At 47.7% G+C, this 24,567-nt stretch overlaps 1 protein-coding gene across 1 annotated transcript in view; it reads left to right on the top strand.

Annotated features, from left to right (window-relative positions):
• LOC119394655 (cell adhesion molecule 2) overlaps positions 1-24,567 on the top strand; it is a 90,127-nt gene that overhangs the window by 11,333 nt on the left and 54,227 nt on the right. Inside the window, exon 2 of the mRNA XM_037661971.2 lies at positions 70-363. Coding sequence (XP_037517899.1) covers positions 70-363 — 294 coding nt within the window. The remainder of the gene's footprint in view (positions 1-69; positions 364-24,567) is intronic.

The following is a 24,567-nucleotide window of genomic DNA, read 5'->3' as shown; positions in this document are numbered from 1 at the left end:
AAGTGAACATGTAGTTTTCCAGTTATTTATGACGTGAGCATATCTTTTCTTTTCCTGTTTCTCTCGAAGTGGCGCCGCAGACAACGCGCATCACGAACAGGGGCCAGCTGTTCGAAGGTGAGTCCGTGGAACTGGAGTGCATAACTTCCGGTTCACGTCCGCCGGCCGAAATCCGCTGGCGATTGGACGGTGAGCTGCTCTCGGACGCCTACCTATTTGTATCACCGGACGAGAACTCGACCACGTCGGCGGTGAGCTTCACGCCCCGGCGTGAGCACGACGGAAAGCTGCTGACGTGCGAGGCTTCCAACCCGCTGCTTGATAACAGCTCGCTGCTCGACGACTGGAGGCTCGTCGTCTACTGTAAGAAACGCTACGCCTACTGTTCTTGCCTCTCATTTTTTAATAGGTGTCACCCGAATGAAATGTTAGAAATAGAGGAGTATTTCGTGTGCTTCATGTGCTTACATAGAACCAAGACTTCAACAGATACTGAAAATCCTCAGATGCTAGAGGAGTACAAGTGAGATATGCAAAAGTTGGCAACAGCATCCAAGAATAGTGCGAGTCTTCCCTGTCCTCTTTTTCTCTAGTTCGCAGTGTTCATTTACCAAATATGTTATCGCAGCTACTTCTCGCAGTTACGTTCGGGTTTTGTACAAGGCTTAATCTTGAGGTCACTAGGGAGCAAGTATTCGAGACTGACAAATATGATAAAACAAAGAATGCATTGGTAAGCCAAATAATACAAAAACAACACTAAGGATCTCTTACACGCTAAACTTGAAGTCAGATGCGGGGCCTTGGAAGACCTACCTTTACAGCATTGGGAGCAAAAATGTGCTGTTTATATTTCTCAATGTTTTCTTCACCGGCTTTACTCAATGATAAGTAATAATGAAACACAGGCGTTTAGCGATCCATGCGGACAATCTGCATGAAAGCAGTATTTAGCAGGCAGTCTGCGGCAAGTGCATAGACAAGGAGAGTTGAGACGGCTGTTAGATTCGTGTGCACTGTGTTACCCCACGACTTCATTGGAGGTCGTATTATCTCGACGTCTCCGAGGCGGAACGGTGGTGACTTTTCGTGGTCGCTAGCGAACGCGTGACGCGATACTTGTGCCTTACACGGGTAAGCGAATATTTACTCCGTATGGGCCTAACGGCGCACATTTGACACAAATATACGTAACAAATATTATGCCTTAAGGGCAAGTCTATATCGCAAATAAAGAAATTAAAAAAAAACATGGCTGATCCCTCCGTCATAGGAATCGGTATAACACGAAAGTGAAACGTGTCTTCACAGAAGTAGTGCTTATGATATATGAGAGCTTGTACAATGTCTATTCGTGTTTGGCAGCTATAGCACCGTTTGACGTGGATGCACCCATGTTGACATCATGTCTCTATCGCGACGACTAACGCCCATGATCATGATTAAACCGTCGTGGTAGCTGACGGTGTGAACATATATTTGGACACAGCGAATCGTGAATCCCGCGTAAGGATGATATCAACAAGCTCATAATCAACACTGGTACCCGGTATGCACTTCTTCAAAGCGTCGTCTATTAAGGAGAGAAACGGCACGGTGTGCGCTTTCTAGTAATGGGTAGCCGACGCCTGTGCTCATGCATACATAACACACACTGCGCTTCAGCAACACGGGAGTTAGTCTGAGCCGCAAACGCGTGCGTCCCGCTGGCCTCTGTCTCGCAGGCGCGGCTCTCGCTCCACCAAGGCACGACATTCGCCCGTCGAAATCGCGTCCTTTCTGCAACGCATATTGCAGCAGTTTTGTTAGTCGGTGCTCTCGCAATTGAAGCAGTCGGCGGCAGAGAAATCCCGTTCGTGCATGTGGAAGCTGCACTACTCCGATGAGCCGACGCACGCTAACACGAATCCAAAGGCAAAGAACGTAACTGCGTCAAGGGTGCCTCGGCGACGCCAGCGCGGCCAGTCTACCTCTCTGGTATCGAGACGCTTTAACCATGACCTCCGATATCACGTGCAATCTCGGAGTAAGCGCTAGTAAGTGTCGATCGTGAAGCATTACTTCTTTTCACCTCTCACAGACGGCGGCACCGCCCCGCTCCGCCCGCCGCGAAAGAGAAGGTGTGAAAGATATAAGGCGCGTTCGCGCCGTACCTAGCATCTCCCGAGTTGGCTTAGTCGGTAGAGCGTCGGGCGCTTGCCGTCGCGGCCGCAACGTCGTGGGTTCGATTCCCAGCGGGGTATCTTTTTCTTGGTTTTTTTCTTTCTCACCCGTTGGCGTCCATTTTATCAACGTCATATCCGTGACGGATGTACTTGGTGGACCCCGGCATAAAACACTTTCGTGTTAAAATTACTCCGTATGAAAGAGCATGGGTGTGCGAAAGCGAACACATGCGAAAAGGACCAGGGAATGTTTGCTGTAACTGAAACGGTCAACAGGACTACGAACCTTACTTCTCATAGTTGCCTAATCATTTGCTGTTGCCACTAGATACTTGCCTTTTGGCACAAAGTGTAGCTATTTTTCGCAGATCATGAAAAACTGCTGATACGCCCCTGATGGACAGATCCATGTCAATATACAATCCCGCACTTCATTGGGAATAGCATTTACTTTATATATTTGGAGGCGTGGAATGAATACCTCTATATTAGTAGTGGGCGAATTGAAAAAAGCTGGTAATATAATGCCGACTGAAATCAAATTGCGTGGGAATATATTTCATATTTATTTATTTATTTATTTATTTATTTATTTATTTATTTATTTATTTATTTATTTATTTATTTATTTATTTATTTATACTGCAGCCCTAATGCATGGCAATAGCAGAAGTGGATAAGTTATACAGAACTAATAAAACAACAATAAAACTGAAATACGTTACAGCAATACTTAAGAAAACATCACTTTGCATATTACAAACAAGATGTTTACATATTTTCTAAGTGGTTAATAGCAGCATCAGGGAAATCTTTTAATGGTAGTGAACGAATAATGCCCGGTAGGGAATTCCAGAGGTCTATTGTACATGAAAAAAAAAAACTAAATTTGGATATGTTAGTATGAGCAAATAAAGGTTTTATGTTTAAGATGCGGGAGCTGCGGCTGCAACTTCCATAAATGCGATGTAGTTACCATCAAAGATGCCAGGGGATGAGTTGATGACTGCATATAATATTAAAGATTCGATGCAATAACGAGAATGTAATGGTTCAATGTTCAGTGAATACAGAGCCTTTGTTGTGAAGTTGTGGCTGCAGTTACGGCATATGAAGTGGATGGCTTTACGTTGAACGCTATTACGGATTTTTAGGTCACACTGTTTGTAAGGGTACCAATTAATCTTTCTTCTCTACCCTTTCCTTTCTATTATTCCCCCTTCCCCCACCCCAAGTGTAGGGTAGCCAACCGAGCCAAAGCTTCGCTAACCTCCCTACCTTTCCTCTTCGTATCTCTCTCTCCCTCTCTCTAAACGACAGATGCGTATTCGCGTAAGTACGGCGCGAATAACCTAATTTTTTAGAGCTTTCCCGCTGATGTATTAGATGTGGTTGGTCCAGGAAAAAAATTTTTTTGTTAGAATCACACCCATATATTGTGATACTCTTTTAACCATTTCGTTACCACGCCTATTCAAATCCATCACCGGTGATCCATGCTTTCAATCTTCGATTTTAGCAAGTTGAATTTGTTTCTCGTGCACCTAACTCATCCTACTAGTTACTCCAGCCACTGAACTTTCGGGATCAGTTTGAATTTGCCCGTTTTGGCAAAATAGTGATTTTTGACAGACCTTTGCGCGAACCAATGTGCGTGTGCTGTTGGGAAAGTGCGCTTGCCTGACGAACTTCAGAGAAATACATGCTGATCGGGGTTATGCTCTAGTAACATGAGAGTTCTGTAATCAATAGAACTTTTTCAAGTCAAATATCAAATTATGGTGTCAGCTTCGCAATGTCCCAGTGTTGAGCAGTAATAATTGCCTGAAATTTTTGCCAGCTGTTCACTAGAGAGCTCTTGTTTGGAGTCTAGGAAGATCTATTCTACCAAAAATTATTTTAGAAGGTCCGCCGCATGTACAACGTGTAGACGGGGCCTTTTCAGCCAGTTTCCAGCAGCTTAGGTTTGGCTTATATTGTTATATCAAACACGGGGCCGCATCCCTCGTCGCTAGTCGCTCCTATGGCGTCGTCGCCACTCGCGCAGGGGTGCGCACCTGCGTCGCGAGAAACGCGCGCCGTTCGAAACTGTCTTGCAACCGCACCTGAATTTAGTGACGACGAGCTTTGAGTCCGAAGATGACAACATCTAAGCTTCAAGCTCTGATGGCGACGATGTTTTGCGTCAGCCTGGGACATCCGTAGCCGTTCAGGGGTTGGTTTCGTTTACGGCCTCAAATGGTCTCCTCCACCGCACCTGCGTAGCTGCTGACTTTTGTGCACAGTCTTGGAGCTACTCTGGTTACGTGCGAGGTCCACATGTCGCTGGAGCTCGATATGCTGGCGCCGGCTGCAAAGCTTCTCCTCATGACAAGAAGCCTGCCGCAGCAGATCTCGGCCCTGCACTACAGAGCGGCGCGAGATGTTTTAGGACTGCGCGTGATTTAGTTCTCTTTTTATTAACATGAAAGTGTTTTATGCCGGGGTCTACCACGGCTTCACTGGCGTATTTCTGTCACGGATATGACGTTGTAAAATATAAAGACTAACAGTCGGCAAAGAAAAAAACTAGAAGAAAATGTTCCGTCACCGGGAATCGAACTTACGACCCCTGGCTCCGCAGCGCTAAACGAACCGGCCACGGACGGCACGTTCTTCGCTATCCTAACGGTGAGCTATTTATATACACCATTTGCCGGTGGCTGTACTCGGAGATCTGTGTTACAGCGTGTTTTCGTTGTCGCTAGCGAGAGGGCGCAAAGGGCTCGAAGAGCGCGCTTGAAAGGTCATCGCCGTTGCGACGACTACAGGGCGTGGTCGCTTGTGCGTGCTCTTATCTCGTGATCGCGGTGGTTTGTACGTCTCGCGTTGAGAGCACGAAGGTCACTTGGCTCACTGCAGTGGCCGCTTTTGCGAAAGGCGCACGGTGCTCACGCAGAAATAAGTTACAAATGTGACAGTTCGTTCGCTTTCATCCTGTGCATGTTCGTTCCGTGCGTCCTTTCTGCTTGAGCAGCGCGTTGCAAGTTTTCGAGCTGCTTGCCGTTCTTCGCGTGACATTACAATTTGTTGCTGTAGCATTCATTCCTTCGCCCTTGGGGCGAAAGAATGCGCAACAAACGCTCAACTACGTCTATGAAGACACGTTTCACTTTCGTGTCATACCGATTCCTATGACAGAGTGATCATCCATGATTTTTTTTTTCAATACTATCTGCATAAATACGAATAAATATGCTTGGATGCATATTTTGAAATGCCAACAGGACAAACTGTTGAGGTTCATTGACCATTTGATTTATATAGGTGTTGTTCACATCGTGGGCCTCCATCTATACTAGAACACGAGCAGGCTATTCTCGTAAAAAAACTAACATTTTTTTGCGAAAAGCGCACAGGTTCGCCTGTGTCTCACAAAAACCAGGATATGCTTCACCGCATTGCACGCGCAGTGAAGCAGTACCTCGGGTCAGATTTTTTTTTGTATATTTTAGTAGAAAGATTGTGTCGAACGTTTATTATTTTTATGCTATTACTGGGTCATTTATCTTCAAATTATATATTATAAATTTTCTTTGTACTGGATGCTTTTGCACATGTATTGTTTTTATTGCTCTTTATCAGCCAGCAACAAAATGTTACACACTTTCAAATTTTTATACATTTGTTGTGTTCCAAGCACTCCCTGCAACACCGGCAAGCCTCCGAACCCGCGAAGGACCGGATGCTGAAACTACTTCCAGATGTTGACTCCTCCCCTTCCCCCGCTCGGCTAAAACGAGCCACCGATCGTTTCCCCGGGCAGTTCGGCTGCCACCTCCAACCCAGAAGGAATAAACTTGTTTTTAACCGTTCGAGGCTGTCTGCGCTTTTTGAGACTACCGCGACCCACGCGTACGTCTATGGGCCGACTACAACACCGGACATAACAGTGGCGACGAGGAAGTGGATTTCGACCTACGCTACGCAACGATATTGACAAGCTACAAGCTATGGCTACGCACGGGCTCCCAAATCAGCTACCCGAATTCAACGGCTCATGATGGTCATCATGGTTTGGACGCCTGCAATTTTACTTCGAGGCTAACAACATCACTGATGCAGCAATGAAGAGAGCCAACCTGCTAACGCTGTGTGGGCAGCAGATATGCGACACAGTCTGTGCCCTGATTCATGCACGCACTCCAGCAGCCGTTGACTACGACGACATCGTAGCAGCGCTACAAGAACATTATGACGCAAGGCCATCGGAGGTCTACTGTCGAGCCCGCTTCCAACGGCGAGACCAACTGGAAGGCGAAAAAGTGGCCGAAATCGTAGCGGCTCTCAAAAAGCTCGCTGCTGACTGCAATTTCGGGACGTTGACCGCGACAACTCCAGCTACTGCGCAGGTGGGAGGATCGATTGCCACACCTGCTAACACCACTATGCTCCCCTTGGACGTTATGTTGCGTGATCGTTTTGTGTGCGGACTGCGTGACGAAGGCCTACAACAACGCCTGTTCGCGGAGACGGGTCTCACCTTCTCCAAAGCCTACAACATCGCCCAACGAGCGGAGAGCGCCGGTCACCAGCAGAGGGATATTCGACGGTACGTCGAGCCGGTGCATCACACCAGTCATCAGACAGATGATTTCAAGTCTAAGGCGAAATCAAGCAGAAAGACACAGCGCTGTTGACGATGCGATGACATGCACGATCCCCAGGTATGTCGATACAAGACAGCGACCTGCAATTTTTGCCAAAAACTGGGACACATTGAAAAGGTATGCATCGCGAAGCGCAAACAGCTCCGACCGAAGACTTCAGTGCAACGGAACAACAATGTTGATACACAGGAGAGCCAGACGCAAGATACAAGCCGAACAGCACTAACGTCATCGGCACTATATGACTTAAACGCCGTTGTGAACCTCGGCACAAGACCTAAGATTACGACTGAAATCATGGTACACCAGCGCCCTATCAGGTTTGAGGTGGATTCCGGAGCAGCATGTACGCTCATCAGCGAGGACACTTTTCGCGCCACTTGGCATGAGAACGCGCCAGCTCTTCAGCAAGACGACACGCAGCTGAGAACGTGGTCCGGACATTCTCTTCCACTACTGGGCTGTGCCAACGTAGACGTGTACTACAACGGTCAGACATATCAGCTTCCATTGCTAGTCGTTCACGGTTCTGGATCAAGCCTTTTAGGACGAAATTGGTTCACCCCTCTTGGAGTGGTCAGTGGCGGAGTTCACCACACACCCAGCTATCCGTCAGGGGAGGAGCTTCAAGATAAGTACAAAGCGGTTTTCTCTGAAGAAATACCAGGAAACAACGGACACCAAGTCACACTGGAGCTTCTGGAGAATGCGACGCCGAAATTTTTGAAAGCTAGGTTGGTACCTTTCGCCCTACGAACGTCAGTCGAGAATGAGCTTGACCGACTGCAGGCACAAGGGATCATCGAACCGACGCAACAGTTGGAATGGGATACACCGCTCGTTGTCGTCCGAAAGAAGAACGGTACCCTACGCCTCTGCGGAGACTACCGGAGCACTGTGAACAAAAGCGTCTTCCTACCCACTGCCGACACCGGAAGAGGTTTTTAGCATGCTTCGGGGTGGAAAAATCTTCAGCACCTTGGACTTGACACAAGCCTACCAGCAGCTGAAGGTGAGCGAATCAACGTCTGAACTGCTCACGATAAACACCATTGAGGGTCTCTACAAAGTTAAAAGGCTACCATTCGGAATATCTGCAGCGCGAACAATCTTCCAGAAGTTTATGGAGTCTACACTTAGCGGGATCCCTGCCGTTTGCGTCTACTTGGACGATGTTATTGTCGGTGGCGCCTCCAATGAAGAGCACACAGAACGCTTGGAGCTCATTTTGGAAAAGCTATCAAATGCTAACTTGTGCATCAGAAAAGAAAAATGTGTTTTTGCGGTGCCTGAAGTGAAGTTTCTTGGACAACAAATTGACGCGCAGGGTATCCATCCCACTGAAGACAAAGTGCGAGCAATCACTGAAGCAAGAGCGCCTACTAACAAGCAAGAACTGCAGTCGTTCTTAGGGCTATTAACGTTCTACAACCGGTTCTTAGAACATCGAGCTACAGCGGCCAACGATCTAACCAGCTCCTGCAGAAAGAAGTCGCATGGACTTGGTCGCCACGCCACCAAGAGTCATTTGTTGCCCTTAAGCAACTACTTCGTAAGTCTACAGTTCTGCGGCACTACGACGAAAGGAGACCCCTACTGCTAGCCTGTGACGCATCACCATACGGAGTGGAAGCAGTCCTCTCCCAAGCTGATGACCAGGGACGGGAAGCCCCGATCGCTTTCGCATCGCGCACCCTATCGCAGGCAGAGAGGAATTATTCCCAGCTAGATAAAGAGGGACTTGCCATCGTCTACGCAGCAGATCACTTCCGGCAGTACATATCGGGCAGAAAAGTGACATTCATAACAGATCACCGGCCCCTATTGGGTATTATGGGTCCCCAGAAGCCAATGCCACAGACTTTGTCGCCGCGGATGACACGATGGTGCATCAAGATGTCGTCGTGCGATTACGAACTCGTACATCGCACTGGGAAGAAACACCAGAACGCCGACGCAATAAGCCGCCTGCCGCTAGACACCACAATAGATCAACCACCCCCGCCGGGTGATATACTCATGTTCGAGGCGCTGACGAACCCTCCGCTAACAGCTGACACGGTAGCAGCGTCAACGCAGGAGTGCACTGTCTTGAAGGAAGTCTACGCAGCTATACAAGAAGGCAACGTGCAGAAGCTAAAGGGTGAACACTTCAACGCTTACCGCAAGCGAGCTGCGGAGGTGTGCACTCATCGCGGTTGCGTCACCTTTGGATCAAGAGTTGCAATTCCGGCGGCACTTCGCGAACGGGCCATGTCGCTTGTCCACGCAGGTCATCAAGGCATTGTTGCCATGAAAAAGTGCGCCAGAAGTTATGTGGTGGCCTGGTATCGACGATGATATAGAATCAACAGTTAAAGATTGACAGCCTTACCAATGCAACCACAGAAGTCCGCCAAGAGCCCCGGGCCTATTCCTGAATGGGAAAGACCAGACGCGCCTTGGCACACCCTGCACATTGATTTTGCTGGACCTATCGAAGGTTGCTCATTCCTGGTGGTTGTAGACGCGTACACCAAGTGGCTTGAGGTAAAACAAATGGCTACAACGACATCGGCAGCAGTTATCGAAACTCTGTGGTCATTGCTTGCAACATTCGGTCTATCGCGCAAGGTGGTCTCGCACAACGGCACTCCGTTTGTGTCCACGGAGATTCTCAAGTTCTACAGCGACAACGGCGTCTCGTCTGTTACATCAGCTCCTTACCACCCGGCGACGAACGGACAAGCCGAGCGCTACGTGGCTGAGCTAAAACACGCCCTTACTAAAGATCAGACTGGGACAATACAACGCCGCATCGCGCGCTTTCTCTTCAGACAGCACAACACTGTTCAAAGCACTACTGATCAAACGCCAGCGAAATTGATGTTCGGACGAGAAATGAGAACCCAGCTGACAGCAATTGTCCCGGAGCCCTCAGCGAAAACACCGTCGGAGGAAGAAAAGCTCCCGCGTAGCAGGAGAACTGAAAGTGGACAGCGCACATACGCCCGCCAGTTCCACAGAAAGCCCGGCTGAGTTGAAGCGACGGCACTCAAACGCATAGGTTTGCGGTCATGGCTCGTCGACATCGGCGGAAGGGCCACACGCCGCCACCTTAATCAGCTACGTCGTTCAAGTAATTTGCCAAGGGAACCTCCCATTCAAGCAGCCACCTCCACGGAAGCTTCGTCCCACTTAGCCTGGCATCTCGCACCACATGAATCGGCGCCGCCGACCGCCTGCCCTGAACACAAGAGAAACGACGCCCAGCGAGCGGAGGCTTCTCTTCCTAGTGCGTCTAGAGCGTCCACGCGCCCATGCCTCCGAGAGTTGCTCGCTGGATTTCGTGGAGAACGGACGTGTCGCCCGCGCCCTGTGACGATTGCCTCGACCGCTATGCCGTGCGCCTCTCATCGGCGGGGCCTTCGCCGCCTCGTCACCGACGCGTACCGTGCCTCTGGCTGAATCGTGGTCCAATCCCTCGAACTCCTGTGACCATCTCCATCTCTCCTGTCTTCTCTTCTCTTCGTCGCGGCTGTCGACCTGCTATCACTTCACTTCCTTCTCTATTTTCTTCCACTTTTCTTTTATTCCCTCCTTACCCCCCCCCCCCCCCCCAAAGGCGCTGAGCCGTGCTCCCGCAAGGGCTGCAGAAAGTAGTGCCCTTTTCCTTTCCTTCAACCACACAGTCAGCCACCGAACCCGCGAAGGACCGGATGCTGAAACTACTTCCAGATGTTGACTCCTCCCCTTCCCCGCTCGGCTAAAACGAGCCACCGATCGGATTCGTTTCCCCCGGCAGTTCGGCTGCCACCTCCATACCAGTAGGAATAAACTTGTTTTTAACCGTTCGAGGCTGTCTGCGCTTTTTGAGACTACCGCGACCCACGCGTACGTCTATGGGCCGACGACAACACCGGACATAACAACATTCCACAATATTTTTGTTGCTCTACAACTTATCTTTTTCTGGAAAGACCATCTTAATATGCATATTTTGGTATGCTGCAATGCATGCTGGAGTACATTTCAAACCGGCAAAACAACTTTTTTCCCGAAACATGCGAAAAATAACCATTTTCTCGCGGTAACGAAAAAGTTAAGTTGTGTACCATCCAGATAATAATCCTTTATATAGCTACACTATGCGTGTTTACTTCATAAAACCATAGACTGCTTGCCTCACTCATATGTTATTAGGGGTAATCCCTAAGACGTTTCAATACTTATTGGAAGCGAGATACTAAAATCCTTTTAAGGTTTTGCATAAAATGAATATCTGGGCGGCTTTCTATAATCTGCGCACGTCTCCCAATACGCAAGGGGCATATCTATGCTAATGCACTTTCTACTGCGTGGGAAAGGTGTATACAGTGCATTTCCCCGGCCTATATCAGTAAAACACTTTTAGCTATTCATCTGCGCTAATTCAGTGCTCTCCAAGCAGACATTAATTTGCGTATATCGGAAATTCTGCCTGCATCAGTGGGTTGGTTCTTTCAGCTGAACAGCTTACGTGAGGCGCTGCTTACTTCAGCGTCTGGATTTGCTATTTTGGTCCTTTCGATGCGCTTTCAGTATACGCTGTGTATCAAAGCACCTGAAAAATAAGGCAAAGAAGGAAATGCACATTTTGGTGGTTGTTGTCGCTACTCGACTGCATGCAACGTGGTAATAAGGTTTTAGTTATCACGTTCTAGCCCCCTGTTTTGCTAATGCCACCATGGTTCACTGGGTCAAAGCCTTGACGCAGGCACTGCACTTGCGTCGTCATAAACATGTGTGGGCGACATAAGTCCCTGTTTTTTGCACCTAAATATATTAATGCGATCACTATAAAAGCGGGATTCTTTTTTGAACAAGTAAGCTCGCCTTCATTAAGGATGTCTTCTCTTAGCAGCAAGCATGTGAATACTTCGCCCACAGTGGAGCTTCGTTATGGCCCGCTGTTCGGCTCAAAGGCGGTGCTTTAGAGCGTTTCGTGTGCTGATGTAATAAACGGTATAAAACATCAGCTACATTGGCTTCTAATCAAAAAACACTACCATGAGTATCGAATTTTCGAGCGTACATTGGTCGATAGCTCGGAGACACGCGTTGACAGTTGCGAAATAAAGGGAAACGAGCTGAAGAGACAAGAGACAGCTGGTGGTGGGAAGATGGAAAGGTGCATCTAGCCTTTTTTTTTCGTGTGTTGGTTTCGCAGTGCCAGCAAAAGAGTACAAATTCCATGTAGTCAAACGTGTTAGTAACCTTGCCTTAATGGGTACATACTCTGGATTGGTGTGGCAATGCGAGTGTCCATCGGTGCTTGCCTGCGTACATCAAAACACATAACACACGCAAGAACTAATTCCTAACCCTTTCCATCATTGTAGAACCAGCTTTCCTGCGAATCAGTTAACCCTACTAATGGCATCTAGTGACTTCTGCAAACAGCGTGTTCAAGCGCAGTTTGCGTGCGCTGTGACAAAGAAAATGTAAAAATGTAGACTCAGCTGTTCTGATATAAACACGCATATTAGACAAGCGCGAAAACGTGCAAGTACGACCTCCTCTCACCTTGAAGCACGACAGGTGCCGTCTTTAGTTGGACGAATACGCAGCGCAGGGAAGCGCACTTTGGATTATGTAAAGGGTCTGTTAACATCCACGAAAAGCAGTCATGGACTTAATGTATCTGTGTTTCATTCTCGGAGTGATATTTTCAAGTACAGTTTTCTCCTCGGACCATAGAAGTGTCGAACAACGTACCGGCGGGCTACATTCGTTGACTACGCACGGACGAGTATTTGAACGCTTTGTAAACTGTAAACTATAACCGTTCGTCATTATTATGTATGCTCTATCGATTTTATTGCTTATATGATTCCGATTATATGATCTTTTGTATTCTTACCAACTATTTGGATTACTTTGACTGCATCTCGCATATTTACTTGCTTGCGCGATTCTAATTTGATTACTTTCTCCTGCAATACTGTTATGCAATACTTAAGTTTTCATTATGGGGGTACATTTCTTGGTAATGTGTTAACATTGAGCACCGGCGCCGGCACTGTGGTACAGTGGTTAGGGTGCTTGGCTGCTGACCCGAAAGTTGTGGGTTCGAGCCCGGCCGTTATGAAGGTGAAATCCTAGATGCCCGTCTACCTAGATTTAAGTGCACGTTGAAAAAGCCTCAGTAGTCGACATTTCCGGAGCCCTCCACTACGGCATGCCTCATAATCATGTCGTGGACCTAACACCTGGAACCCCAGCTATTAATTAGCGTAGGTGTACAGTAATTTTTCAGTGTTCTGGCAAAGCACATCTTTACTGGGATTGCAAATGTACGGGTACGTCACGTAAGAGCCATTTTCATCATCTTCCTGCTAAGCCGTGCCTTCCTGAAAAAAAAAATACGAGGGCGAGCCGAATGTGATGGCCGAGCGCCGTACATATACTCATGCGCGCAACCTGATATGATGCGCGTGCTTTGGCAAGAAGGCGAAGGCCATCCGATTCCGCGATGGCTTCATAGAGCCACGTAGACGTCGCGCACGCTAAGTGTTAAAGTTGACCTGATCGAACCCGTATTGCCATAAGAGTGGGTTTGCTGAGGCCAGCGCGCCCCCTCCTAAACCCCCACAAAGGGATAGTTGAGGAGCCCATTAAGGTCACAATCGAGCGAAGTACAAGGCCTGATCGCACTATGTAGAATGCAATAAGCTTCTGGTGACAGGGTGAAGGTCGAGCCTGGACAGCTGACAGCTTTGCGCGCTCGTGCCTAGTATAGGAGTTCATGTAATCTCGGTTTTGGAAACGTGGCCATATGGAAGAACGGTGCAGTTGGCGGCTGTACAAAACATGCGCTCCATGGTCGATGACTTTCAAAAGGAGAATGATGTTGTGGCGGAAGTTCGAACAGTACTGAACTCAGAGGCTCCGGAGCATCTTATATCCGTACTACCGAGCATATCATATCATATCTTATCTTTTCTGCGCCTACAAATGTTTCTTTCGTGGTAAAAAAATGAATTATTATTTGGAAATCTAGCGTAATGCCAGATACATAATTAGTAACAGTTTTATTTTTCTTCTTTTTCGTTTTTTGTTTCGAAGACAGAATAAAGACCCAATTTTCTCGTGTCCTAACGAATGCCTCCTCTTTGCTTCATGCTTAGCACGCAGCATTCCACGCACAGGGCAGAAGACTAACATAGATATATGATCGAAAGGTGTCACACGCAGAACTCTTTTTGGACATATAAGAACGTCTGTGAGTCACGTATAATTTGATAAGCTTCTCCGGCAAGGCTTTCACGTTATAAGCGGTCTAGCAGATATGTGCACTTTTTTTACAATATTACTTCCTGTGTTTCTTCCTCATCGCCAGAGTTTGCGAGTATTGTTTACAAAGTATTTCATAAGCTCGGAGAGTGCAATGAAGGCAACAGTACATTAGTAGTTTTAACCCGCCGTGGCTTATTCCAGCTAAGGCATTGCGTACTAAAATCAAGGACGGGGTTTAATTATCCTCAACTGTGACCGTATTTTGATGGAAGTTAAACAGAAAAACAACCGTGTACTTTGACTTAGGTGCAGGTTAAAGAACCGCATTTGGTCAGAATTAAACGCAGTCCCACACTACGGTGTCCTTCATATTTATATCGTGGTCATGGCATTAAAAAAAACATAATTTAAGAGTGGTTTACTTGCAGTGCACACACAGTGCTGCAGAAGCACTCGTGAACAAAACAAAACAAAAAGCTCGAGAAAGTGAAAAGTTCTCGTTCACTTGTTTGTTGCACAAAGCCACAATTCCTCTCCCACATCAAATCTCATCTTCTAGCAATTTATTTTGGGCCGCACTTCCGTCTGATACCGATATTTTTTATTTAGACGAAAAACGTTAAGATCCTTACTTCGTGGAAACTGTCACGCAGATTGGTCTCGACATTCTGTTTCTCAGTGTACTCATTCTCTGCTCTCAACACTGTGTTTGCACGCGCCTTATACACGGCCGCTTCGTTTCGTTCTTTCGGGATCTGAACCACGCATGATATTCTCGGTACATAGCTTAGGTTCATCGCAGCTACGCTAACATAAAAAGCAAACGTGGAGACATCTGTCTACATGCAGTGAACGAAAGGCAAGCTAACTCCTTTATTCGCCCACGGGGGGCCGATCGATGACGTCGTTCCGGAAGTAGACGAGCCCCTAACTCGTCCCTGCCTGCAGCATTATTTGCGCTAGAATCAGTAGCGCCTTGCTTCAGCTTTCTTTATTACTGCTGCTCTGTCCGCGCTGCTATTTATCGCTTCGGGGAGTAAGAAATATTACTTCTCGGCTCCTCAAACCGAGGTAAAGTGCTTCGCGCGAAGCGCTGAGTCAACTTCCTCGGATGAACATTTTCTCTTCAAATGCGTACGCTTCTTGTTCTCACAGGCATAAGGTATTTTATTATGATAGAAGGAGCGAGTGTCAGCGGAGCGTGTAGCACGCATATATTATTGGGCGCTGTGTCGGTTAGACCGATAGAAGGGAAAAGTGGCAAGCTTTCCTCTGAGCGCCTTTGTATAGGCAGGGAAGGTACCTCAGAAACCGTTTTTGTAGTGTTATCAACTAAACATTGGCACCCTGTCAGAATCAGATATTTTCTATTAGTCTGTTACTATCGTTCTATTTAGAGGGGTAATACTATGGAAGCAGACGTTCATGGTCGTTGAATTTTGAAGATGTTTACGGACGTAGCAAGTGGACGGATATTAAAATCTTCTACAGATTAACGTGTAGTTTCGAAAAGTAAAACACATATACATTCTAAAGTTAAGAAAAGAATAAAGTACCTTGGCTACAATAAATAATCAATCTTAGTCAACGGCTTCACATGCAGAAATGTGTGAATTGCGCTTTAAAATTTAAAGTGCTTGAACATGCGAGGACGTAGCAGCTTCGTAGTCAGAGAGGCCAAAGTAGTCTTTCAGAAGCTTAACATATCTAATAAAGAAGACATACAGAACACGAATAATGGTTGGACAAGCATGAGATCAATCCCTACTCTATATTAACCGTAATACGAAGAACAGAGCATTTAATTGAGTGATCGGCTGAACAACTCCGAAGCACTTTGCTAATCTACCACAATTAGCAAAGTGCTTGGACCATGTCCCCATGCTGACAACCAAAGATGCGCAGTGAGCGCTCTTTTGATTTTTCAAAGGACACAAGTTTAATGAACTGTTTACAGTTGTCATTATTGCTCCCTTTCATAGTATTGTGTTATTATTGAACCTATCCCATAGTCAAGATATATGGAAGTGCATAAAAAATTATCTGCACGGACTGAGCAATCTGTGTGATCATCCTGGATGTATTGACTCTGCACTTAGACGCTGCCCATTCTTTATACGCCAGAAATCGTATGTGTACATGGAGCTCCTGATTGCTTCTTTTTCTTTTCTTATTGTTTTATTCTTTCTAATTTTTCTTATTTTTATGTATTTCTTCAGTAGTCATATGAAGTTGATGACATAGCTGGCTCTAACACGGCCTATGTTCCCGTGTTATCTTCACATATATAAAAAAAACCTGTACACTCCAAATTCCTAGTCCAATACCTGTGCGGATGCAGCTTCGATAAAAGACAATTACTTACAGCAGCTCTGCTATGAAAAAATCACACCATCTCCCGCTAAAGGGGACCATGAGGCGATGCGAAGCAGTGTTTCGGCATGTAGAGCCCGCGTTCTAGAGGTGGAGTGGTGAGGGGAAAGGGAGAGGGGATGTGGTGAGGGGGAAAGGAGAGGGGGAGGGGAAACGGTTAGGGAAAGGGGACAGAGAAGGGGAGAGGTGATGTGGAGAGGGGGAGGGGAAAGGGGGAAGGGGAGGCGATGGGAGAGGGGAAGTGGAGAGTGGATGGGAGAGGGAAGGGGAGAGGTGATGTGGAGAGGGAAAGGGGAGAGTGGGAAAGTGAGAGGGGAGTGGAGAGGGTTTGCACATGCGCAGTCAGGGTGGTCACGCCGCACACCACCACCACCACCGGATTGAACTCCGCCATAAGATGCTTCAGATCTAAAAAGGGCTGCTCACAATAGATAATATCAAAAGCTACGGAGCTAACAGTACGCAAACAATTATAAGCAGAGTTGTAGGCACTGACAGACAACTGAATATAAAACAAACAATTTTTCATGGAAATAATATTATGTGCAGTTTTACGTGCGGGAACCCTTATACTGCCACCTGATGTTCCCAGCCAGCATGCCGTGGCCAGCCGAAAGAGGCGAAGGAGACGAACACGAGGTGCGCTAGCCGTTCATTCGTGTCTGACATTCATGTCTTGCTGTTCCGCTGTTCTTGCTCTAGCGTGTGACAATATGAATATGAGGTGCGCCGGCTCCAGAAATTTAGACCATCTGGTGTGATTTAATATGCACTGACATAGCACTGTACGCGGCAGCAGCGTAGCCAGAAAAATCTCTCGTGGGGAGGGCGGGGGCGGCGGTGGCGCAGTCATTTCTTAAACGCGCCTGCTGCTGCGAGTGAATTGATCTTCGTGCGGTCTATAGCTTTAACGCAATCTTTCCTATGAAAGCACAACACGTACAAACCTCCCCCCTCACGAGAAAAGCGCGCAAGCACGGAAGACCACGTCCTGTGGGTCAAAGTACAGGTAGGAGGCGCGAATCTCAACTCCGGCGACACACGAGCAGGGCGACGACCTTTAAAGCGCGCCCTTCGCGCCATCTCCCGGGTGATAGTGAAAACGCTGAAGCAACTCCAAGCTTTGCGTACCGTCGGCGGTAAATGGTGTATATAAATAGTAGCTCACCATGGCGGAGAAGTGTAACGCGACGCGCTGCGAAGCGAGGGGTCGCAGCTGAAAATCCTTTGTCGCGCGCTTCCAGAAATGTTTCTTCTGAGTTATATTATTGCGATAGCAATTATATGGACACTCTCGGCGAATTTTTGCCGTCGCCGTCATGCCCCGTTTATGTATATGCATGTATATATAAATAAAAGCCATATATAAAAATAATTCACAAGAAAAATTCTGAAGCGCTCGGCCGGGGTTCCGAACCTGCGACCCCTCGCTCCGCAGCTCGTTGCCTTAGACAATTACGCCATGCCTCATTCGATCTCCAGTATACTAACGGCAGAATACAAACGCACGCGGTGTTGGGTGAAACGCACGGGACGTCACGCGTGGCTAAATTAAACTTATCCGAGACGCGAGCCATGCTGCATCGTTGCCCGTGCTGCGTTTGTGTCGTATCGCTGGCGACCCACGTAAGTTTTTCGTTTTGGAGTTGTAGCGCCACGCCATTCGTGCGAGTCCACCATCGAAAAAGAAGAGCGTCCCGTGGCTCGTGGGGGCGCGAGCTAGTGGAAATGCTTTGGCTCTTGAAGACTTATGCCACAAGAGGGAAGAAACGAGACGGCTGAACCAGAGTTACAGTATTTATGTTACGCTGTGAACAGAATCCTGAGGCTGAAATTACGGCACAAACAGATAAGACACCCACGAAGAAAAGAAACGTACGACACAACACCGACTAACAACTGCACAATGCATATGCCTAAGGCAATCTTACCGCACATGCGCACACACCAATAGCTCTAAACCAAAACGTGTAACAAGGATGATAGTGCATTAGATACACAAAGACAAGAAATCATATTCATATGGGGACAGGGACAAATCAGTAAGGAAGAAGTCAGAAGGACAAAGAAGCGCGTTTGCGCTGTAATTTAGGCTGAGGAATATGTACCAACTAGAGCGAATTGAAGTTTTATCTTAGTGACCATTATCGACGCCCGCAGGGAACGCCAGCCGTGGCTTCATCTGCCACTGCCAAGCGCCGTCTTTATTTTCTTCTCTTGAGATCGCGCGCTCTACGGTTTTGTTTGCCGCCCAAAGGAAGGCGCTGCAGTGTCTTGGGACAACGCTAGCGCAAGAGTCCGAGAGTGGCTTGCGTTCTGCGCATGCGTGCTGGCGGCTTGCAAATTTCTTGGGTCCCTAATTCTAAAACTGTCTAGTGTTTCACCGGAGTTGCGATGTGCGCCTCGACTTGTACTTTGATATACAGGGCGTGGTCGAACGTGCACGCGCGATTATTTCTAGAGGGGGAGTTTTGCACGTCTTGTGCTTTCGCAGCAAAGTTTGCTTTGAAGCTATAGACCACACGAAGGTCACATTGCTCGCTGCAGTGGCCGCGTTTGCGAAAGGAGGAATCTGCTAGCTAGAAGAGCCAAAGTAGGGGCTAGTTGAAGTAACAACTGTGACAGTTCTTGCTCGTCCTGTCTATACCTGTGCGTTCTTTTCGTGCCTCATTCTTTTTGTTTGAGCAGCGCGCTGCAAGTGTCGAGCTGTGACAGTTGTTAGTTCGCACTCGACTTGTGCTTGCTCAGCGTGCAGCAAGTTTCTAGCTGGTTGCCGTTCTTCCTGTGGCATTCCATTTTCTTGCTATCGCATTCATTGGTTCACTCTTGAAACGAGACTGACTTTTCTTCCTGGCTTTTAATATATATATGCATATACATGTCCCTTTGCACCCCGAGTTTTTGTTAGGCAGAACGACATTTTTTAATGTTTTTTTCTTGCTAAGAGGCTATTGAAAAGCATGCTAAAAATAAAGAAGACTGTAAGGAGAATGGTTTTTCACGGGAGAACCATGTCCAGCATACTGGAAACTGAGATTCATTTGTTGCACTTATGGGTACACACATTGTGCTTTCTTTCTTTGGTCCTGTCATAAGTTGAATTGTCTTAGAAAGCACAACAACGGTCTGTTTTGACTCGGGAAAAAGAAAACAAGTTTGACGTGGTTAACTGTCTCACATCGCGTTCAGCACCATGAAAGAAAAAGATATCTTAGAAAAGAGCGCACTTAACGTCCACAGGCCAACCTCCTCTGACGCGGCTACCTCCTCGTGCTCATGGTAGACTTCTCATCAAGCTCCTGTTTCGTTTTCTTTTTTGTTGGTCTCGTAAAAAAATTGAGGAGCACGCGCGCGCCTAGTGTCCGCAAGCCAACCTCGTCCAACACCGACTCTTCGTGCTCCATGCTCTTGGTAGAATTCCCAGCATGCTCCTGGTTCATTTTTTCATGGCTGGGCTTCAACACTGTCACGTGTTGCTCCCTCCTAGTTTTCTGTTTTTGCTTACACGTTTTGCGCGATGCGTGCCAATTGCATCATTGTGTCTCGACTTCTCGCATTGCAAGCAAACTTCTGATTACAAAGGCGAACTTTTCACGACAATGTTTGAAGTGCACATAAGTTAGCTCGCACGATTTAAATTATTTGAATTGTCCGAAGATAGCTCCTCAAATAATTTCGTATGCTTGAGCACACTGTGCGCACGGATTTCATCGTTGACGACGCCATTTCATTGATGCGCCCCCAGAAGAAAATGCGGCTGTGGGAGGACCTACATTAAAAAGATGGTTGATCCCGCCGTCATAGGAATCGGAATAACACGAAAGTAATGCTTGTCCTTAAAGAAGTAACTGAATGTTTACTGTAGATTGATACAAGAGAGTTTGCACAATGTATATTGATGTGAGGCAACTATAGCACTGTTTGACGTGGATGCACCCGCTTTTATGATTGGTGGTACATTTCCATCCTGACGACTAACGTCCATGTTAAATGATTAAACAAAGCCTTGTGGTAGCCGTGGTTATTGGTGAAAGCGTAATGAGAGAACTATGTGCGATAGCCAGAAGAGCGTCGCATATTGGACGCAGAACTTGGTCGCCATCGACCGGCATGTTAAAATGTGATTGAACACATTTTAACCGGACTAGAGGGAAACGCACAGCACGTCGTTCCGCCCCGCTAGCCCGGCCGCAATTTTTCGGGGCGAGCGCGTGAGCGGGGAACGCGGTGTTACAGCCAGGGGAAGCAGGCGCGCGTCGCAGAGCTATTTTAGGGGCGAAGCTCCTTAGGGTGTGGGTGGTTCCCTCCTCTGTAGTAGTAGTAGTAGTAGTAGTAGTAGTAGTAGTAGTAGTAGTAGTATGTAGCCAGCTCTAGTTTAATGAATTGCTCACTAGATGAGCAATTCACCAGATATCATAATTTACAAGACATCGCAGTGTTCCTTGATTTAATCACACAAAAAGACATACTGTGCGGGCGATATACTCTAGTGAGCTTTCAACTTTTCGTCTTAATTTACATGATAAAGAAATTATTTCTACGAAAAACGCGAAGCAAACCTTGAGCAAGATGTTTGGCTAAATGGGACCATGAGGTGATGCGAAGCCGGAGCACTTGCACGATCGCGTTCCGTTGGCTTTCGTTGGGCATGCTACGTGTATGTTAATGTTTTTGTTGTACGGACACTGTTTCTAAATGTTCGTAGCGTCCTACGATGAAATAAACTTTGTCTAAACACACCGACCTCGCGTCGTGGAACGCGAAGAGAAACGCTACGCGCGTCGTGTCTGCCGTCTAGCCTTGCCGTTAATTCTCACAGGGCGAGCGAAGAACGCGGTCACTCTTGGCGCGCTTTCTCTTTTGCTCGGAGTCGCACTCGCTCTTGGCGCGCTTTCTCTTTCACTCGGAAGCGGACACTGTTCCTGCATTTCACCGATCACAAAGCGGTGATAATGAAGGGACCACGTAAAGCAACAGTACAATAAAAGTTTGATGTTTAATATATACACGGTGTTTCACACTCTTTATATAATGTACTGGGCGAATTTCACGGAAGAGTTTCACGGTTTACCGATGATTCCCTCCGGAGCTTCGCCCCACTCATGATCATTCACCCCGTGGATATGCTGTGATTTTTTTTTTTGGTTTGAATTAGCGCGATGCTATGAGCGAGGCCGACGCTTTTACGACGCTTAGGCTAAGGTCACCACCTCGCGGTGTGTTAAGGCATTGACAAAATTGAACTTGTATAGGCTTCCCAAGCAACGCTTAGCGGCGCTGCTGCTCTTGACAGGCAGTGCCATCTCTGGCAGAAAAATAGAAACTGGAGTGTAAGCAGCGCGCGTTTTCCCTTCTCTCCACCGCGTTGCCGCTCGCTTCTGTGCACGTGCAGAACTCTCGCGTTGCGCTTGCGGGGCCTCACAATGTACCGCTTGCAGTGTGGCTTCAAAAGCATCTTCAAGCTTGTCTGGCACTTCTGAAAAGCGAACTTGGTAAAATAAAACAGACGATCGACGACAACGACGCCCTACTCAAAGTGAAATGCATTTCCCAAGTCGTGATTACACCGTGTAGGACGTATACCTCGAGGTAAGTCTCATTCTGTCATGTTAACGATGAATAATGGTCCACATGCACTCCGAAATGAAGCCGTACACGCTAACGATGTTCTGCGGTGTGGACTATGAATCATATGATTGTTGTTTTGATGTGGCATGCTTACAGTAGCAGCCGTGTACTTTCGTGAACAAACGTTTGCGGCGTGCGAAAAAAAAATTATACGGCCATGGCACTGTTTCCTGAGAAGGTTAGAGTCAAGTCCTCCGTGTCGCCGCAGAATCACCCGCCGATTAAGACGCGAGGCAGCTAGCTGAGCTTTAACCACTGTGACGCAAGGTAAACTGCTCGCCTCGTTTTTTTCGGCTCTCGCGTCATGCTTGCAGTCTTTTTTTATGATAAATATTTGACAGGCGTATAAAACCTGCTGCGCGAATACGGCTGGAAACTCACACAAAGTGATAAGGTGGTTACTTCAAGGCTGCAATTGCAAAGCATGTATTACGTGCCAGTTATATTTAGCGGCTTACATATACATCACCCTAATAAAGTGACAAAAACAAAGCAAACCTGCAGAACGATGTCAAAGCTTGCTGAAAATGCACAGACGCCCGTCCCGGCGTGATAAAGCAGCCTTCCCGACGCGTCAATTGCAGGCGCCGAACTTCTGACAATGTGCCGAGTTCAGTTTAATTCAACCAACCGCGCAACGCTAACGGCATGACGCGAGTGTGAACGTTCAACAACGACGGGTAGGTCTCACGAACACGGAGAATAAAACACAAAGTTTCTAACCTACAACCGTAACTAGACTTTCGCAATGCGAGAAGACAGCGAGTAATCATTACTGTAGTCGCTGCGTGCATGCGCCGCGTTACTTACCGATTCAGGTAGTAGAAACGAACGAAAACGATGAACTCAGACAGCCAAAATAGAAGGCGAGACAGCGATGTCAGCTATCCACGCTTGCCGCCTTTATTTCTCGTGCGACACGCCCGGGAACCAATACAGTTTCACTCGTGAATCATGTGCCTTGGTGTTGTCTGCACTGTTGCGGCAGGCCACTAAACCACAATACATCGGACCTCGCTTGCGCTTCCGCGGGGTTGCTTCTGCCATCGCCGAAATGCGCAGCTTCGCACAGCTAGCGTCTCGGTTCAACGTGCCGAGCTTACGGCCCCCCAGTTACCCGCATCGACAGAAGAACGCGTGCGCACGTGCGCTAGCGCTACCGTGAAAGGGGCTGAGTCGGCCGCGCATGCACTACAGAGCTCTCCGACAGAGCCGCAGCGCGGCCAGCGCGGCGCTGTCGTCGCGCCGCAAACTTGACCTTGGGTTCCCTATTGAAAACGCGCCGAATGGGACGGTCGTGTAACGCGTTGCAGGTGCTCATCGCGGAGGCCACAGTAATGACGAATTACTTTATTTACCGCTCCCAGAGGGCAACACCACCCCGCAGCGCGGGAGAGTGGTAGATATTGTCACGTGGTCGTGACGTCGACGAAGACAGCAGTCGGCGTTTGCAGGATGAAACTGTTTATTTGGCCGAACTTGTGGCCGGAAAATGAGAACTAGAACTACAGCAATACACGCTGTACAATGATAGCGGCGAACAATGCGTCGTCCGTCGATCAACTGACAAGCGGTCACGCGCGTCGGCTTTTATACACCAGAGCACGCCTGTCTCGCACCCAGGCTGCTGGCGAGCCGAGCGGATACTCTCGCACCCAGACGCCGGGCTGACCGGGCTGCCGAGGCGCGCGCCGGCTGCACTAAGTAAACAGGGCAAGCTGCAGTTCTGAAGCTTTAAAGTGCAAAAAAGTACCCGTTCACGCCGCTTCAGCGTATAAGAGCTCGTCTGGGCACTACTGCGTCGTCTTTGGATGCCAAAACAAGCAGCGCAACAAGAGGATAATAGCGTTGTCTGCGACGATTATACGACGCGCCACGGAAATAGTGCCGGTGCGGTATTTTCAGCTTCGCCGCGAGTGGATAACTGTGATTCAAGCAAAAAAACTAGGAGCCGAGTGAAAATGCTCGAGTAAGTACACTAAATGCGTGTATTCTGCAGTGTGGTGCCCACCTATTTCGTTTTGCGAACCTAATTTGCGTGACACGCAGCTGGGTTGAAGGCAGGCGCGAGCTTTGTGTGGGGGTGCACTTCATACCTTCGAGCGTTTCCTTTGACGAAAATGTAGTGCAAGGTAGTGCTTTCAAGCACAAGAAATCAGCATGCTTTGCCACTTTCAACGTAGTATTAAGCTTTAGTGCTTTTGATGGCATCCACGCCTTCGAGATTTCGTCTTCGAAAGGTAATAAATGGCACGGTGCTCCTCAACTGCTGGCCAGAATTTCGTGCTTTCACTGCAGTGTTCGATGTCCCCAAATTTATTTGGACACGACGCATCCAGCTGCACATAATACATATATTGGCACGTAAGTAAAGAGTACTCGCGCCAGTGTCCTTTACGTCGCAGACGTAGCTAACCGGCTTAACTAATAGTAGCACAGTTTCGCTTGTAAAACACCATCGTTACAAGAATAAAATCGCGCAGATAGCTTCCAAA

Source organism: Rhipicephalus sanguineus, chromosome 5, assembly GCF_013339695.2.
Source record: "Rhipicephalus sanguineus isolate Rsan-2018 chromosome 5, BIME_Rsan_1.4, whole genome shotgun sequence".
Taxonomy (NCBI): Eukaryota; Metazoa; Arthropoda; class Arachnida; order Ixodida; family Ixodidae; genus Rhipicephalus; species Rhipicephalus sanguineus.
Note: the sequence above shows the minus strand (reverse complement) of the source record. Positions and strands in the feature narration are given on the sequence as shown.